The 18,667-nt window shown below is 37.6% G+C and overlaps 1 protein-coding gene across 2 annotated transcripts; it reads right to left on the bottom strand.

Moving 5' to 3' along the window:
- Positions 1-951: 951 nt before the first annotated feature.
- On the bottom strand, positions 952-15,073 carry UPF3B (UPF3B regulator of nonsense mediated mRNA decay). Of its 2 annotated transcripts, XM_037822261.1 has the most exons (11): positions 14,854-15,073; positions 13,837-13,943; positions 13,562-13,668; positions 11,408-11,506; positions 9,572-9,682; positions 8,449-8,492; positions 7,779-7,961; positions 7,324-7,362; positions 5,364-5,524; positions 4,752-5,046; positions 952-1,939 (listed from the first exon to the last, which is right to left on the bottom strand). In XM_037822261.1, the coding sequence occupies exons 1-11, from the start codon at positions 15,007-15,009 to the stop codon at positions 1,790-1,792; spliced, it is 1,452 nt and encodes a 483-aa protein (XP_037678189.1). In that variant the 5' UTR covers positions 15,010-15,073; the 3' UTR covers positions 952-1,789. The 2 variants fall into 2 exon arrangements, with proteins under 2 accessions (XP_037678189.1, XP_037678190.1); XM_037822262.1 differs by lacking the exon at positions 7,324-7,362 and having other exon boundaries at positions 14,854-15,071.
- Positions 15,074-18,667: the final 3,594 nt, after the last annotated feature.

Below are 18,667 nucleotides of genomic sequence, written 5' to 3' on the forward strand. Positions count from 1 at the left end.
CTTTTTTCAAGCATTATACTTGACCTTGACTAGCAGCACACAACCAGCTGGCCATTCCTTCTCCTTCTTGAAACTCTCTTTTCTCTTGAATTAATTAATACCAGTCTTCTGGATTTTCTCCTACTCTCTGCTACTCATTCTCTGTCTTGGTAGATTCATTTCCCTACCTGCAGACTGATGTTTGAGTTCTTCAAGGCTGTGCCTTAGGTACTTCTTTTCTTCACTCTAAGTGACTAAATTCATGCCTGTGGCTTCAGAGACCATGTAAAAAATAGATGACTTCCAAATCTGCATCTCCAACCCAAATCTCTTCTCTGAGTGCCAAGACTCATGTAATTGCCCCATTTCTATTTCCCACCTCCCTTTCATGCCTCATTGTAACATGGTTTCTGCCCCACCAATTCACTAATGATCTCAGTACTGCCAAATCCAACGAACATTTCATGTTTCTTATCTTCCTAAACCTCTATGTGGCATGGGGCACTGCTGACCATTCCCTTTCTTCCTGAAAATTTCCTTTTCCTTATTTGATTTCTCTCCCCCAGGTGAGTACCATTCTCTCTCTCTTTTTTTACAGGATAAACTCAAAGTAGTCCATATCAAGCATTCTCTTTCAATCATCTTCAATGGCTGGTTTCTAAAAGCTGAGGAAAACATAAAGCAGTGACTTATTAAGTAAGGGCAAATTGGTACCATGTTAAGAGGTGGTGGCAGGATGAAAATTAAGCTGCAGCTCAAGGATGTTCTCCAAACATTTGGGTTCTTATGGAACAAGAGTAATAAACCATGATTTGATCCTTTCCTTGGTGGGCAAAATAAAGGCATGCCAGTGAAGGCAGAAACTAATGCCATTCATCCCCTTTCAAATTCCCTAGTTAATTCATTATCGGAAGTTTAATTTCTCAAAACTAAGAGCTACTTAGTAAAATTAATAAATACACAAACTCATACTTGAATGCTGATGTTTATTGATATCAATTACAAATCAAGCAAGACTAAAAGTTGTTATTTAATAGGAACAAATATTGGTGACGTTTCCTTCCCGAAGAGGGTATAGACTCAGATCATGAGACCTAAGGTAAAATAAAGACTGGATTGTCAAGAATCAAACAATGGCTAAATTTTACCTATTAATATAAAAATGCTAAAGGCAAATGAGACATTTCAAAATATTCTTTATGCTAAGCTCATATAAGCAAACAAAAAAACCCAAAACTAATTCTAAAACTTTAGGACATAGGATACAGATGTAACATGTCTATTTAAATTTATGCATCAGCAAAAATTTGTTATATCCTTTACTGTACTTATACTACATTCACATGCTTGTTGCTTCTACACTACACAAACTCAACAGTCTACCACCAACAATGCAACCTAACTAAATCTGAACAAGACTTCAAACTGCCTCTGCTCCACTCAAATTAAGAAAATTCAATCTGGGATTAACAAGATTTTTTGATTTTAGATCCAGTTCTCTTATTTGCTCTCGTGCCATACCTAAGTCCTCACTTGACATTTCTAGTCTGCAATGGCAATGTGTATCACCTCCCTCATCTTTTTCTTAAAATTAATTTGTAGAAACTACATAAACAATGAAATTGTACTTCAAATTCTGAACCTGCCATCAGATTCCTGCTTTGATGCAAAACCAACTCCTCTGCAATGAACCTCACCAGCACAGCGACCCCCTTCTTTCTATCCTTTTGCCCTGAAGGCACTTCTGGATTGCTTAATAGTGCTCTTTGGCTGCCTAGACAGTCAGGACACCTAAGGCCATTTAGACTTATCACTCCTCTCCGCCTTCTTTTCTATGGCTAATACCACTTTCCTGCTTCTTCTCTATTGCCGGATCTGCAGATTTGGTGCTGTCATCCGGGGGACAGAGTCGATTTCGGCTTCGAGCTCCTGGTTGGTAAAGTTGCATTGCTGGACGATCCTAAAGTAAAATGAAATATGTTAATATTACAACATCGCCACTAGGCTTTTTTACATGGGATCTTCAGAGTCGTATGCTTTGTATTAAGATATACCCTAAACAATTCATACAAGACCAAAAATGTGAGGGTATGGTATATGATAGCACTGATGGTTAATTTGGCTTTCAACTGCCTGCCTTCCTCTCCTGTACCTCCAAAGAAAAGCAACCATTTCATAATGGCACACTTAATCTGAACCAGTAAGGACTTGGTAGAATGATTAGAATAGAAAAAATTAAAAGCCACTGGAAATGTCTACAAAAAAAGACTAGGTTAAGGCAGTACCCATTTGTTGAAGCTCATTTGGGGATGCCATATACTTCTGTTACTTAGTCAAATATGCAGCATGTTCTTAGGAAGATAACTTTGTCACACCTATCATTTGTGTATATATTTTTTGAACTTTTTTAAAACAGTTTAATTTTGGAAAGTGTTTCAAGTTTGTTTCAGATTAAGTGAACCATTTTATATGCCTAGGGTAAATATTTGAGAAATCTGCTTAATTTTCTTAACCATTTCAAAATGAAATCAATCAGCTTGAAATTTTTTACTTAGAAACCACAGCCATCACTTATCTCGCCTCCCTCCCATCAATATTTTGACTTTAAAATGCACCACTACATACAAAAAAATTTAGGAGTAAAAGCAATAATAAAGAATGCAAACTCTTAAATGGAGAACTACCTGTGTTTAGACCCCATGTAACTTGCCACAACAACATGATTTGTTTTTTTTAAATTCAGGTATGACAATGTCATAACCCAGCTTGAGACATTTTGGTGGCACTCTGGATCTCTGATTCATAAATAAGTCTCAATAAATTCAAGTAATATATTTGTTTTATGACAATATGATCCTGGAAAACTTTATTGCATAGGCCTTTTTTAGAATTCAACAAAAAATAACATGAGCCTTCCTTATCCTTTCTTCTTGATTTATGAAAATTATCCTTAAAGCATAACCTAGCAAACTATTTCATTATTTTCAAAAGCTGAAATGTTAAAACAGAGGAGAATCGCGCACAGTATTTAAAGAAACTGATTATGGGGCTCCCACTGTGCAGACAGGACAATGTGAATACCAACGAGGACAATAACTTCAACAAATTGGACCATACCAAGTATTTCTAAATCCATGAGTTCTTAAAGACTAACACAAAACAAAACAAAACAAACCTCACTGATAACCTTTACAAGTGCTGGGATACCAACATCACTCCGAACACTAGTAAATAAAGGGATAGAATCAAGCATTTATCTTGCCTTTCTTGTATATATTATATTTTAGGCTAACTGAATAGTTGATGAGGGAAAAATTCTTCTTAAAGAAGAGACCATCAGCTAATAAATGCAGAAGGAAAGGCAGAATTTGAATATCACCATTTTGCAACCCCTAAAGAAATAATGAATCTAAGCAAAATCATTAGCAGGGCTGATACAAATTTTTATAATAGACGGATCAGGCTTACACTACCTGAACCTACTGATGAATTGTTTTTTAACATTTAATTTTGAAAACTTTTAATCTATAGAAATGTTGCAAAAATGGTACAATGATTACCCACATATATACTTTTCCAAGATTCATCATTTGTTAACATTTTGCCACATTTGCTGTCTAATGTACACCACACACATTTTTTTTGCAGAACCATTTGAGTAAGTTGCAGACATCATAACACATTCACCCCTACATACTTCAACTTGTATCTCCTAACATTAAGGATATAACCACTATACAATTACTAACGATCAAAAACAAAAAAGGAATCCCAGATATTATATGCTTCCTGATGTGAGATAATAAGAAGTGTAGAGCAGCACCTATGAAATATTCTTTCCAAAAAGTTGAATCTGAAAATATTCCAGCCTCTAGATCAGGGGCCACCTGTTTTGTAAACAAACACTGATTGGTACACAGCTATTTTCATTCTTTTATGTATTGCCTATGGCTGCTTTTGTGCAGAGTTGAGTTGTTGTGACAGAGACATGGCCCACAAAGCCCAAAATATTTATGATCTGGCCCTTTACAGAAAAAGTTTGCTAACCCCTGTCCTAGACATAACTACCAGTTTTAAAGGAAACACAGAAGATAGAGGAACACGTTAGATGATGTCACAGGGATATAATTAGCCAATCCAGAAGGTGAGAAGCTCTACAGGACAAACTGACTTCTGCAACAAATAAATGGTAGGAAGACCAAAGGAGGGAGAATTATTTAGAATAAAAGAGACTTAAGAAACATTTCAAGAAATATAATTTGTGGACCTTGTTTAGATCCTATAAAAAAGACATTAATGAGACAATTGGTAAAATATGACACCAACTAGATAGGATATTAAGAAATTATTGTAAACTTTTGGTGTTAAAATGCTACTAGGGTTATATTATTAAGAAATAAAGAGTCTTTATCTCTAATATTGAAGTATCTAAAGAAGAAACTATATTTAGGATTTGCTTTAAAATAATTCAGTGGGGGTAGGGGTGGGGCAGAGTAGAAACAAGGTTAGCCAGAGATGATAAGGGCTGAAGTTGGGCAAAGGGATATGGGGGGGGGGGGGGGTTGTTACACTATTCTCCATTTGCTCTATTTTTGTGTATGTTTGAAATTTCCACAGTAAGTTAAAAAAAGAACCCAGCCCAAACTGAAAGAAGGTAGATAACGGTTCCTCTGAAAATTCTACAATGAACAATGAGTTACCCTTGCCTTTATACTTGCAAGAAAAGAAAAAAGATCTTCATGAAAATAAACAAGTTTGATGAAAAGCAGCACCTTGTTTCTTATGCGATCTCTCTTAACCACTTCCTCTTTCTTTTCAATTTTTTCTGAGTTGCCTATCGATTCTGTACTTTCGTTCTTCTTTCCTTTATCCCTAAGTGCTTCTCTTTCTTTTTTCATTTCTTCCTCTTTTCTTTTAAAAGCCTTCTCTTTCTCATAGCGCTCCTTCTGCCTCCAGCGCTCTTCTTCTTGTCGTTTCAGTCTCTCCCTCTCCCGAAGTATGCGCTCTTGATCTCGTTCATAATCCCTTTCCCTCTCCCTGTAGTCTCTGCCACTCTCATCTTCAGGTCTGCATGAAAAACAAATCTGAGAATGAGCCCTCAAAGACTTTGTAATCACCAATGCTGGAACCCTGTAAATCTGAGATGGCCACTGCAACGAGGCTGCACTTTGGGGTGGGGTGAAAACTACTAGTGTTTAAAAAAAATCAGAAAACAAATCATTCATCCAGATTGAGATACTAAAATATATTAGATACTCCTCATTCCCCTGCCCCTAATAAATAGTTTATCTTAATTCAGGTATAAGTCCAGGACATAGCAGCAAAACTAGTATCTAGAAACATGTCTAAATCAAATGTATCAAAGAACCTTTTCCACTACTAACCTCTTTGGCTTTTCATCTTTAAGTTCGCCATCAGAACGTTTGACCAATGTACAGCTTTGCCCACTGGCTCTTTCATCATTCAGATTCTCCTTTTCCAGTTTCTTGGCTTTTTCTCTTTTGTCCAATTCTTTTTCATCTCCTTTCTCTGGCTTCTTGAGCAGCTTTAAAGAGAACAAGTTTATTTTTATTTTGAAGAGTGAGACATGGTCCTCTTTTTCTATTAAGATCTACCACATCTGTAGGTATTAAATTTTTAGGTGAACAACTAGCACCAAGAGTAGTAATTTACTAAAAGGAAGCCAATTTATGTGAAAGTGTTATCCACTCAAATAGAGTGGTTTAATCACTTTGTGGCAATAGGATCAAGACTCTGGCTTTAAATGGGTCAACCTTTAAGTAAACCAATACACACTTCCAAGTGTGTCTTCTGTAGCAAATCAGCATGTCAATACAATTCGATATGAACATATACCACACATTTAAAATGCTAGGCAGGTCACTACTGTTGGATTATTTTTATTTAGAACATGGAATGACAAATACCTTGGTCCCTAAAGGAGTGATCCATTGCAGAAATAATTTTGCCTTGAGCCTGAGAATAACGTATTTTCCTTATGACGGTATAATCGTATTACCATTAGAGATGAATAGCAAGAATTATTTGCCATTTATGGAAAAATCCAAATGCCTTATAAAACAGAATGGTAAAGTTCCATCTCCACCGAGTAGGAACTGTGTGCTCAATGTGTGTGTGTGTGTATTTAAAAATAAATTTATTTGAAAATACCATTCTAAAAAGTTCAAATTGCTAAAAAAGACGGCTTCTTTCTCCCACCACTACTATATATCTTTCTAGAATACCCCCAAGTACTGGATATTCAGAGAAATTTTAGGCAAAATAGAAGAATTTCAAGCCTCAGAATGAAGGCATCATACAAAGGTTCATCTCAGGATGAAGGCATCATACAAATCACCAAGCAAAAGGTAAAGCAGCACAAAAGATTTAAGCATAAAGTATTTAAGCAGACAGCCATTGCAAATGGTGAGTCCAAAAGAAACACTAAGAAGGCACCAGTGTAACAGAGTGAGGATACCATGTGCAGGTTTCATTAGAATTATTCTTATTTCTCTAATGAACATCTTTAACAGAAGCCAAGATGTTCATTACTCTAATAAGAACATTAATGAATGTCTCCAGCATGGCTGGCTCTACCTCCTGCCTTGCTGATACTTAGGGAGAGCAAATTAAGTCACTCATGGTATAGAGGCAGAGAGATTGCTGAAAGGAATAAAGATGGGAACCACCTCCTCCCTGAGCCTGTTATCACCAATGATCCCTGTAGAGACTTGGAGAATCCTAATCACACAAATCGCTGAGTTTTCAGGAGGTGGAAGAGGGAGACCCTGCCACCATTTCTGTGAGAGTTTCTCTTTCCCCAAAGTACTAAGGAATCAATTCCCCAGGAACTTTGTCGGAGCAAGGGCTGCCCAAGCCATGCCCCCGGAGGGAAGCAGTGAGGTTGGGATCTTTCTACAGGTTTTCCTCTTCCTGAATGCAATGCATAAATCAGAATCTGCTGCTCACAAGTTCCCAGCTAGATGCAAGAAGATAATGGGGGAATCACATGAGAGGGAAAAGCACATAATGCAGATTATTCATCCCTAGTACTCCCATAAGGCAGTTACGAGAGGCATATAAGATGAGAAAGAGCTATTTAAGCAGAGTGGTCCTCTGGCTGTATATTGTTGCAGCTCCTGGGTAAACAGCAGAGCATGAGGAAGTCACCAGGGCTTCCTTTTAAAGTAGGTGTGTAAATATCTCAGCTTTTAAGAAGACCCAAGTCAGTTTGAAGGGGTTTTCTACAGGTAACACTACCACCACCACCAAAAGGACTTATTTACTAAGACCTGCGTGTGTGACATGATACTAGGTGCTCTGTATCATGTGCTTGGTCCTTACATTTTTCTGATTCACAGCTTGTAACAGAAACCTGTGTACCTGAAGACAGTGGAAAACAAACAGATGAAGCAACTTTATGTATAAAATATGAAGGAAAAGCTGAATAAAACCCATAATTAATGCCAGCCAGCCCTAAGTCCTTATTTACTACTGATTGAGAGAATAGTAATTAAAAAATCAAACATTTTCAATGATAAAAATAATACAGATTTGTACTGAAGAAATGATCAGCATCATGTAACTACTTAATCCTTTTAAATATTCTTAAATTTAAAACATATTACTATTAGTATTGTAGGAAAGTATTTTTTTATTAGTTCACTTCCTGCCCCCAAAAAACAAAGACAAAAACAAAAAGACCTGTATTTACAACAACACAAGACACATGCATAGTTAAAGAAGTAGACACATGCAATTTTTCAGCAACATGCAGTCTGTCTAAATTACTTTCATACCTTAATCTTTGGTTCATCTTTTAATTTGTCCCTTTCTGGAACTCTGTCTATCTTCTTTAGCTTTTCTATATCTTTTCTTTTTCGTTTCTCCTCTTCTTTCCATTTTCTCCTCTCTTCTTCTCTTTGTCTTTTCCTTTCTATTTCTCGCCTCCTTCTTTCTTCTCTCTTTTCTTCTCTCATTCTCTAGAACGAAACATCAACACAAGCCTTCAAACAAAAAAATCACCACTAAAACCTTAACCAATCCTGAAGGCATAGTGGGCACCCACTAAACTGTATCCTCTTCTCTTCCTACTTTCTACAAGGTTGTATTTTACCTCCTTAATCCCCGCCCCATGCCATTCAGAATATTAAAGAGAATCAAGTCCAGGACCCACTAGTATGCGAGTCTCTTATTGCTGCCTTGGTATACTTCCAGAGGCTTTCAGAATATCAAGAGAATATCTCTAGGACAAGATAAGGACTCTCCAGATTTGCAGAGTGAATTCCTAGTCCAACAACCAGAGTGAAGGCGAGGGCCAGAGAATGAGACCAATGGGCCAAATCTTTAAAAGAATGATGGTAGAAAAAGCCATTTATCTTTCAGGACCCCAATGCTCCTAAAATGTTTATAGAATGTGAATGAATGAAATAAAAGTATGGAGAGAAACTATAAAATCAGAAGGTTTACCTGCTTGTTTTTCAGGAAGCTCAAAAGTGGGGTTGTCTTTTTAGCTACATAAATGTAAACAGATTATTAATAATACTTATCAACCCTTCAAAAGGAATCTATTTTCTGACATTCCCTGCCACCCACCCAAGGTGGGAAAACTACACCCTTTAAACAGAAAATTCACAAGTGTTTTATCAGAAAGGGTTTTACAGTATTCCATTTCAATTGTGCAGATTTAAAATACTTTTTAAAAGGTGAAGAAATTCAAATTAAAATAGTAAAACAAAAATTTTAAAGAGTAATTCCCAGAGCTAGTGAGAATTAAGAGCAAAGGGCATTCTCTTGTTTTATGATTGGAGTATAAATTAGTTCAAATTTCTCTGGGAAGAAATTGGGGAGGAGGCTTAAAATAGCTAATCCTTTTTATACCATAATTCCACTTCTGGGAATTTATTCTAAGGAAATGATCAAAGGCAGGCTTACACTATACAGCCATTAAAAATCAAGTTTTAGAAGAATATTTAAGGGTACTTTTCAATATTCTGAAAAAAGTTGCCTAGATTTGAAGCTAGATTTTTCGGGGGTGAGGTGGGGTGGGGGTTGTAGCTAAATTTTTGAACATATGCTTCCTTAGGAGAAATTCCTAGAAGTAGAAAGCCTGGGTCAAAGATCATGCTCATGTTTAGAGCTGATACAATAGTGACAATCTACTATTACTACCAACATCCAAGCTAGGATTTCTCAAGATTTCAATTTTGCAGAAAGTAATTTTATTTTTTTGCTATTTTCAGGCCCCAATATTTTTTTTTAGGAATCTGAACTTCTTACTAGACAATAGCAATTTTTCTTCAAAGCTTAACAGTATCTAAAGGTCCTATACCAGTCTTCAAAATTTTTATACTTATGTTACATTTGTGTGGCACTCAGTAGGTCATAGAGAATTTTTTCCCATCTTAACAACCCATTCTCATAATCCTGTAAGGCAGATTTTATCGTCTGCACTTTAAAGTAGAAGAAACGGAATCTCAAAGAAGTCAGTGACACCCCCAAGGTCACACAGCTAGAAAGTGATAGAAGTGGGAGCCAGACCTAGGTATTCTGATGAAAAAGCCATTGCCCTTAATTCCTTTTAATTACTTACCTATTAATTCTCTATTTTTTGCTTCTATTTCCTCTAGCAATGTCTCTGGAGTAGATGTCATTTTCTCATTATCTGCAGCATAACTTTCCAAAAACTTTCTATACTCTGGATCTAAAGGGAAAGGAAACAGAAAATATAGCCGACTTTAAACAAAATAGGGAATATTATCTAGGATATTTACTTACCAAAGAAGATAATTTTCTACTTCATGAAAGATTGGAAAATACACCAAACCATATCCACACAAGATAGACTAAAGCTCTGCTGGTCACTTATTGTCAGAACTTCAATTACTGATACCCACTATGAGAGTCTGGTGTAACACAGGTATCAGGGAAAGCAAGACATCACATGTTCTAACAGACCCACCAGGCGTGTCATATAATTTCCTTTTAAACGTCACTGTTCCTACTAATCCAGAGTCACACTTACAGGAGAACTGAAAGATACAGCTACAAGATCTTCAGAGTATTATACATAGCATGTAAGCAATTCCTATAGGGTATATTTCACTTCAAATGAACTTGACATATGAAAACCAGGTGTCCATGTGATTGGGAAAGCCATATGGACCACATTCCCCTTTGTCTAGTTTATGGATGGATGAGTAGAAAAATGGGGGAAGGAAAACAAACAAACAAACAAACAAAGGCACCCAGTGTTTTTTACTTTAATTGCTCTTTTTCACTTTAACTTTTATTCTTGTTATTTTTTATGTGTGGTAATGAAGGTGTCAGGGATTGATTTTGGTGATGAACGCACAACTATGTAATGGTACTGTGAACAACTGAATGTACGCTTTGTTTTGTATGACTGCATGGTATATGAATATATCTCAATAAAATGAATTAAAAAAAAAAGAAAACCGGGTGTCCCTAAAAGATAAATTATGGGGAAGTCCTAGATGTGGCACTGGAAGTGATGAAAATTCCTGGAGTTTTTCCTAGACACCTAAGATTAGAAAGGGTAACACATCTGAGTCATTATACTGCTTTTATTTGGAGTTTCTATGCACTGTTGAACATATCACTTGATCCACAGTCTTCCAGATCTGAGTATATGATATAATCAACAAGTGGCTGTGTGTTATTAGGTCTTTATTGTGTTTTCTTTATAAAATACCAGTTATAGAAATGAATGACAGACATCGAACTAGATAATTCTAAAATATTAACCTGATATAAAATATTGGGACCAAGTTCTTCTCCAACATAACAAAAAAAATGGTTATAGAGATCTCAAAATCTGGAGACAGTTTATCTTAAATGGCAATTATTCCTGTTTTTCAGTTCCTGTGTTCCAGTTCAACCTAATTACTATGAGTATAGGTAACTCCATGGTCAAAGCTTAGAAATAGGATTGACCACTTCAGCTACTTTATATTAAGTTACTCAGACATGGAAATTTTTCCATCACAGCTCTCTATGATAAACCTTTCTATCTATATAAGGATAGTGGAATCTAAAAGTCAAATAAATAATCATGAAAATGGTAAGAGGTCTCAAGAAGCAGTTGCTATACTTTGAAACATTTGCTTTTTTCCATTGTCTTCTAATCAGTAGACCTTATGGTGATTTACTACTTATTAATTAATACTATATTACTTCATGATGGAGGAATGAAATGCTCCTAGCAAAAGAGAGTGGAAACCCTCTACAGGAAACCTATCTCCATTCTAACAATTTAAAACACCTCCTTCAGCAAATAACATTTCTCATTGACTTTATTCTGTATATTTTCTTATGTGAAATTTCAGGGTCTAACTAACCTCCACAAAGGTAATATTAAAAAAAAACCCATGGCAATAGCATTACATAACTATAGCTATAGTTGTACCATCATCAATAGTCCCAACTTTGGTATCTCTTTTCTTAGTCTTCTTTTTTGCAGCTTTTTGAAAAGGGGCAAATTCTACTATCGCAGGATATTCTTGACCTATTTAGAAAAAAGAAAACAACACACTTGATGTAACAAAGAAAATGTCAAATATGGATACAAGTGAGCCAACCCACCATTTTCTAGGCCCCCTTTGATGATACCTTCCAATGAGCATAAATTGCACTGGCACAACTATAGTCAACATGGTATCAGAGGAGCCCAAATGTCACACTGATAACAATGAAAAAATTGCAAGGAAAGGCAAATATTCATTTAAATTCAACTCCTAAAATGTGATATTTCTGATATGTGAAACAAAAATACAAACTAATTTTCAGTTAAAAAAATACATCAGAAATGTCCAGAATACACACAGCTATAGAGACAGAAAGTAGATTTGTGGTTGTCTAGAGCTGGGGGAGGGGTAAGGAGAAAAGGGAGTAACAGCTATAGCATATGGAGTTTCCCTTGGGGGTTGATGAATGGGTTCTAAAATTAAGTTGTAGTGATGGCTGCACAACTCTGAATATACTAAAAACCACTGAAATGTATACTTTAAAGGGGTGAATTTTATATGTGAATACCTCAATAAAGCTGTTATTTAAAATATATATATCATTTCCCTACTGGAGAACAATGTCACACAAGGTATAAAATACTATCTTTAGATCATTGGCATATAGACATAAGCCAGAATGAAACAAGAATTGGCCAGAAGGCATCACAAAGCAGTCGTGGAGAAAAGATGATTCTGGGAATCCTAGTGAATGTGGAATCTGATTAGGTTAATAACTGTGATATATCTGAGGAGAGGTTAGAGATAAACCATACTGAAGCAGAGGGAAATTGTGAAGACAGGCTCAAAAAACAGAAGGGAGGACAGACCATGGAGGACCCTGAATACAAAGTTAAGCAGTTTTTTTGGACTTTTTCTTATGACTGCTATCTTAAAATAAGTATTTTCAAATAAAAAGATTAATTTCATGGTAATATAATAGACTGAATTATACATAAATGGGGCAAAAATGGAAAATCCTACAAGTCTAGGGGCAATGACTATCCAAGCATTAGATGATGAAGACATAAACTGTGAAAGTGTTTGTAAGTCTAGACGAACAAGACATCAAAAAACAACAAATTGACAAGATTCACTGTTTATTTAAATGTAGGGAATAAAAAAAGGAGGAAAAAGTTAAACACAACTCAAATTTCCAGGCTAAGTGATTAGGAAATCATTGCTATATTCTGGAATAAAAAAGTAGGAATAAAGACAAAAAAGTAGGAATAAAGAAGTGGCTGATTTGGGGTATTAATACAAGTTGGCCAAACACAGTAGAAATCCTTAAGTTTTACTGGCATATTTCCTGACAAAGATTGAATTTTTACCAACTTTGAAATAATTCTGAAAAAACCAAACCAAACCAAACAAAACGACACTCCATTCACCTAGGATTGCAGAGCCAAAAGAAAAGTGACCAGTGGCAGTTTAGACATTCTCTGGCTATACCTTGTAAGCAGCAGATAAAAAAAAAGAGAGTTAAGGTAAAAATGTTTCTTCCCTATAGACCGGATCCTCCTGGATACAAAGAGGGATATCATCAAGTTCAACGTCTTAATTACATACAACTTAGTGAGACTGTTAAATGGTATTCTGACTGGGAACTGTTGGCCTAAGGGATTTGAATTAAATAATTAAATAAATGTTGGTCCTTGAAGCAAGAGAAGTAAATATTTAAAACTTGTCTTACAAGTTTAGAGAGTCATTTATCAGTATTGCTGCTGAAACTAGTAAATAATCAAAATAACATATCTAATCCAGGTCACAAGATTTGTCACATGAAGAGAAACTGGTGGCAATTTCAACCAGCTGATCAAACCACAGAAATAACAGGTCAAAAAAAATACTCAAGAGCTGTGAAAAGTGACATATCTATTTATAAGACTGCAATGAGTTTTTCATACGTGTAAAACTTTTTAAATGTACCTTTTATCATCCAGGACTTTAGAAAAGTTATGAAGGCATTGAGGATACACTTTGATATACACATTTTCTTAAACAAAACACACAAGTGACAAAGAAACTTGCCTTCTAGTTCAGTTATAAGGACTCACCTTTATTGTCAAGGAATACATAACCATCAAAGCGATCCCTGAACAAAATAATGTCCTCTTGGTTTTTAAAGTTGATGTATGCTCTGGCATACATATGAGGATACAGACTGCAGAGAGGAAAGCAATTGTGTAAATGTGCTGGTAGGTATCTGGCTGAATTACAAGTATACATGCATTAAATATAGAGAGGTTCAAAAATCAAATGGAAAATATTAGTAGAATCCAAAGAATAGAAGAATCTTTTTTTTTACTGCCCCCCCCCCCTTTTTTTTTACCTAGTATCATTAGAAAAAAACTCAAAATAATCATGCTCCGGCATAGGTTGAAGATGTTCCTGAAGCTGCTCCTTGGTCAAAGTGGGAGGTAATCTCCGAATCACCACCTTAAATAATGAATAAGGAAAATGAAATTAGTAAAAATCAATCCTGAAGGAATCATAGCCCCTGAGGAAAGATGGGCTTTAAAAGTCATTACTTATAAAAGCCCAGGAGAAAATATTTTCTGTAGCCTAACGATCAGAATTAGTCAAATATAATAGTAACGTGGTTTTAAAAAAAATTCCTACAAACGAGAATCACTTGGAATAAGGAAAATCTCAGAGTCTGCTCTTAACTCGAAGTCCCGCAGTATTCTAGGTTTGCGCACCATTTTTCTATCACCCATTTTTTCAACAGGTCTGGCGGTAAATCAGTAAGCCAACTTGGTCTTTTGTGGGTGCCACAAACTCTTGATTTATTAATATCTCTCTCCCACATCCAACACCTCCTAAAACAAAATCCTTCTTCATTCAAGCTCAATGAATTCACAACTCTAACGAGTACGAAAAATCCCGGAATAGGATGCTCCACATTCTCCTCACGCAGACCATTAATCTCCCCTATACGCTTCCCCAACTCGTCTCCATGAATATGGCTATCACAGGCTACTCCCACATCTGATGTTCCCCTCAGTATTTAATCACAACTGTTCCCAATACACTTTTTAATTCCCGACTCTCTTCACTGTCGCGCCCCGTCTCAACCCCTCATTATCAACTCACAGCTCTGACCTAAACCCTTCTCTTCCGGGGAGCCCCCCTTTCCCTCACTCCCACCCCGAGGCTCGGCCGGGAGGAGACCCCACCCCAACCCCACCCCATTTGGGGCAAGTGGATGAGGCAGGGTAGTGCGATTTTCATTTAGGTGACGAGGCAGAGGGGGACTGGGAGACGAAGAGGGCACCCCCATTCCCAGCCATCACCCACGGGCGGCGGGGCGTTCCGCCCTCTCCCCGGCCAACAGCCGACCGAGCACCTTGCTCAATGCCTCTTTCTTCTCCTTATTGCGATCCAACTTGTCTTCCCCCTTGGCGCTGTCCCCTGAAGCTCCACCGCAGCTGCCTGTGGCCCCCGGGGGCGTCAGCAGGGTTACTCGCTTCTCCTTCGGCCTGTACTCCTTCTCTTCCTTCATGGCCACGGCTACGCTCTTCACAGAGGCTGCTCTGCCTGAACGCCGTTACGCCCGGCACACTGCGAAGCCCGCCCAGCTCCCGTCAGAGCTCCGCCCCCTACAATGCCCCTAGTTACGAGCTCCGCCGCCCGTTTGATTGGGCAGCGTCAAGACCTCGCGAGACTTCGTGCAACCGGCTTCCCTCCACAGAAAAGTTTTAACACCTGGTGCTTACTTCTCGCACGGTCCAATCCCGTTGCGTCCCAGACTCCCTCAAGGCCCTCTCCCTCTTACACCGTTGGCGGCATCGCCATCTTGAATAAAACAACAATTTCGGGAACTACAAGTCCCGGCGTACAAAGCAGTTACCCCTTCTAAACGAGAGTGCTGGTAGCCATAGATACTTCAGGGTACCTATTTGTACGTTAATTCGGTACTTCAGTCTTGAGGGTTCAACGTATTTCAGGCCAAAATACAGGTTCTGTGGGCTGCGCTTAGCCCTGTTTTCCTCAGATAAATCCAGTGTTACCCAAAATTTGCCTCGCTGGGGGAACAGCTTGTATTTTTTTGATATTCTGAAGTATTCTTCCAGAAACTTAAGTAGTACTTTTCCTTTTATTGATTAGGATTCATAGCTGATTCCCAGATAATAAATACAATATTCTGGTACATGAAGGATTTAATATGACCAAAATGTATGAGATTTGTTTTCAATAACTCGTTTAGTTAAAAGGATTCTATCATTTTATTGATCCCTCACGGAGGAAAAAATAAAGTAAAACCTAAATTGATGTAGAGGTAACCCTTCTCCCCACATAAAAAAGTCAATTATACATTATTCATAATAGCCCCAAACTGGAAAAAATCCAAATGTCCATCAAGTGATGAATGATTAAAAAAACAAAATGGTTCATCTGTATGAGGAAATACTACTCCGCGATAAAAATGAACTGATAACGCGCATCATAATAGATGAATCTCAGCTAAGTATGCTGAGTAAAAAAATTCAGACACAAAGAGAGTACATGCTGAATGATTGCACTTATATGAAATTCTAAAGAAAGGCAAAATTGTAATGATAGAAACCAGATCAGTAATTGCCAGGGGCAAGGGGAAAGGGGATTAATTGCAAAGGGGCTTTTTGTAGTGATAAAAATGTTCTATATCTGATAGCAGTGCTGGTTGCATTACTGCATACATTTGTCTAAATTCATTGAATTGTACACTTAAAAATGGTGAATTTTATTTTTTCAATACAAACTCCATACAGAGAACTCCAACATACCTCTCTCCACCCAGATATCCAGAGCCACCAATATTAACATTTTGCCACATTTGCCATATCATTCTATCTGTCCTTCGGTCTGTCTATCTATCTGCCTATCTACTCATCAATCCATTTTCTGAACACTTGGAATGTAGGTTGTACACATCATGCTCCTTGAATACTTAATACTGCCGTGTACATTACCTAAGAACAAGGATACTGGTAAATTTTATTTTATGTAAATTATACTTCAATAAAGTTTAACCCCCCCAAAAAAATAAAAAACTGAAAAATTTAGAAAGCATTGCCCCAAATGATAAGAGGTTTGTATTTTATCAAATCTAAGAAACCATTGAATCTAAAACCACTATTATTTTATAAACCAAGAAAAATGCTGCCAATTAAACCATGACACAGCATTGATTTTAAGATGCACTCTGATTTCATAGGGGTTAAAATGTGAAAAAAATGTGTCTGAATCGGTTGAACATACAATTTCTGTATGGTGTACAATTAAGGAAAAAGGGGGAGAATTGGGAGAGAAGGGCAAATGATAAGCCAGGGAGATACACAGATAACTACGTAAGTGTGAGCATGAGAGTAAGTTTAGCTTTCACACAGGGTAGGTGTGCCTGGCGGGGTGGGGCAGTTCAGGGATTGGCAGAAGGTTAAAAAGCCAGGCTGTAGTTGACGGTCGGTCCCCCTGTTTATCTGCCCACTATCCTTGCAAGGTGGAGACTTGGGGGTAGAGGTTCCTAAAATAGCTTCATAACTTGTTACCAAACTAGCCCAGACTGGCTCTGCAGTTAAAGAACAAAGGAAAGAGGCCTGGGCATAACCATTATAGTCAGGGGTGGAGACTTGTTTCAAAAGGTCCCTGTTTCAAATGTTTCAAATTCCCCAGGAGACTTATTTTGAATGTTTCCAATTTGTGATGTTTCAAATTTCTGCAGGCTACTTAGGCCTGTGGAATAGAGCCTCTGAAGTATCCAGCCGCTGGAGAAACCGGGGAGGGACTTGCAAGTTAGGCATAGGGAATAAATAGTGCTGGGTCTTTTCTGGATGTCAGCGATCCTTGGTCCTTGACTTTTATGCTACATGGTAATGCACATGGCAGCCTCTCCTGGCTTCTCCTTTTTCTTCTGGGTTCCATTGACTTGCAGCTTCTGGCTGCTCCCTCTGGCTTTCTCTCTGTTGGTGACCTTCCCTATATGGCCTTCAGTAATAGGGTTAAGACCCATACTGATTCAGCTGGGCCACAACTTAATTGAAGTAATCTCATCAAAAGTTCCTATTTACAACAGTTCATACCCACAAGAATGGATTACATTTAAGAATGTTTTTCTGGGGTACATAGCTCGGAACCACCACAACATCCAAAACATGACACTTGATCTTCCTCCATACCAATTGTATTAGTTTCCTATTGTTGCTATAACAAATTACCACAAACTCAGTGGGTTAAAACAACACAAATTTATATTATGGTTCAGTAGGTTAAAAGTCCAACATGGGTGTGCTAGTTTGAAGCTGTTACATACCCCAGAAAAGCCCACATTCTTTTAATCCATTCCTATGAGTGCAGACCTGTTGTAGGTGGGAACTTTTGGTTAGGTTATTTCAATTGCGATGTGGCCCACCCCATTCAAGGTGGGTCTTAATCCTTTTACTGGAGTCCTTTATGAGAGGGTAAAAGACAGAAAAAGCCCAGAGAAGCAACTAGAGAAAAGCCCTAGAGAAGCTAAGAGAGGACCCATGTAAGCTCAGAGAGGAAGCCACTGAAGCCAGATGCTGGAAGCAATGAAACCCAGAAAAGAAGGACCAGTAGACGCCGGCCATGTGCCTTCCCATGTGACAGAGGTGTCCTAGATGCTGGTGGCCTGTCTTCAGAGTCCAAGTATCATCCTGTTGATGCCTTAATTGGGACATTTTCATGGCCATAGAACTGTAAATTGTGAGTTAATAAATCCTCACTGTAAAAGCCAATCCATTTCTGGTATACATTCCCGCAGCTTAAGCAAACCAAAATAACTAGTCTCACCGGATTAAAATCAACGTGTTGGCAGGGCTGATTTCCTTTCTGCAGGCTCTAGGAAAGAACCCATTTCCTTGATTTCCTTGTCTTTTCCAGATTCTTGAGGCCACCCCTACTTCTTGGTTCATGGCCCCTTTACCCATCTTCAAAACTGGCAACATAGCATCTCTCTTTGACCCTGCTTCTGTTGTCACATCTCTTTCTCTGATCCTCTTTTCTGTTTCCACCTTTCACTTTTAAGGAACTCTAAGTATGTTGGTGTCACCTGGATAATCCAGGATAATCTCCCTATTTTAATATCAGCCAATTAGCAAACTTAATAACACCTGCAACCTTAAATACCCTTTGCATTGTAATCTGACATATTCACAGTTTCC

Source organism: Choloepus didactylus, chromosome X (genome assembly GCF_015220235.1).
Source record: "Choloepus didactylus isolate mChoDid1 chromosome X, mChoDid1.pri, whole genome shotgun sequence".
In the NCBI taxonomy this organism is placed as follows: domain Eukaryota; kingdom Metazoa; phylum Chordata; class Mammalia; order Pilosa; family Megalonychidae; genus Choloepus; species Choloepus didactylus.

Coding starts and splice junctions, on each gene's coding strand:
- UPF3B (XM_037822261.1), bottom strand. CDS start 15,009: ATGAAGGAAGAGAAGGAGTACAGGCCGAAGGAGAAGCGAGTAACCCTG. Junction 11,507..13,561: donor TGTATTCCTTGACAATAAAG/GTGAGTCCTTAT, acceptor TTTTCTAAATAG/GTCAAGAATATCCTGCGATA. Junction 5,047..5,363: donor AAAGATGAAAAGCCAAAGAG/GTTAGTAGTGGA, acceptor TTTTTCATGCAG/ACCTGAAGATGAGAGTGGCA.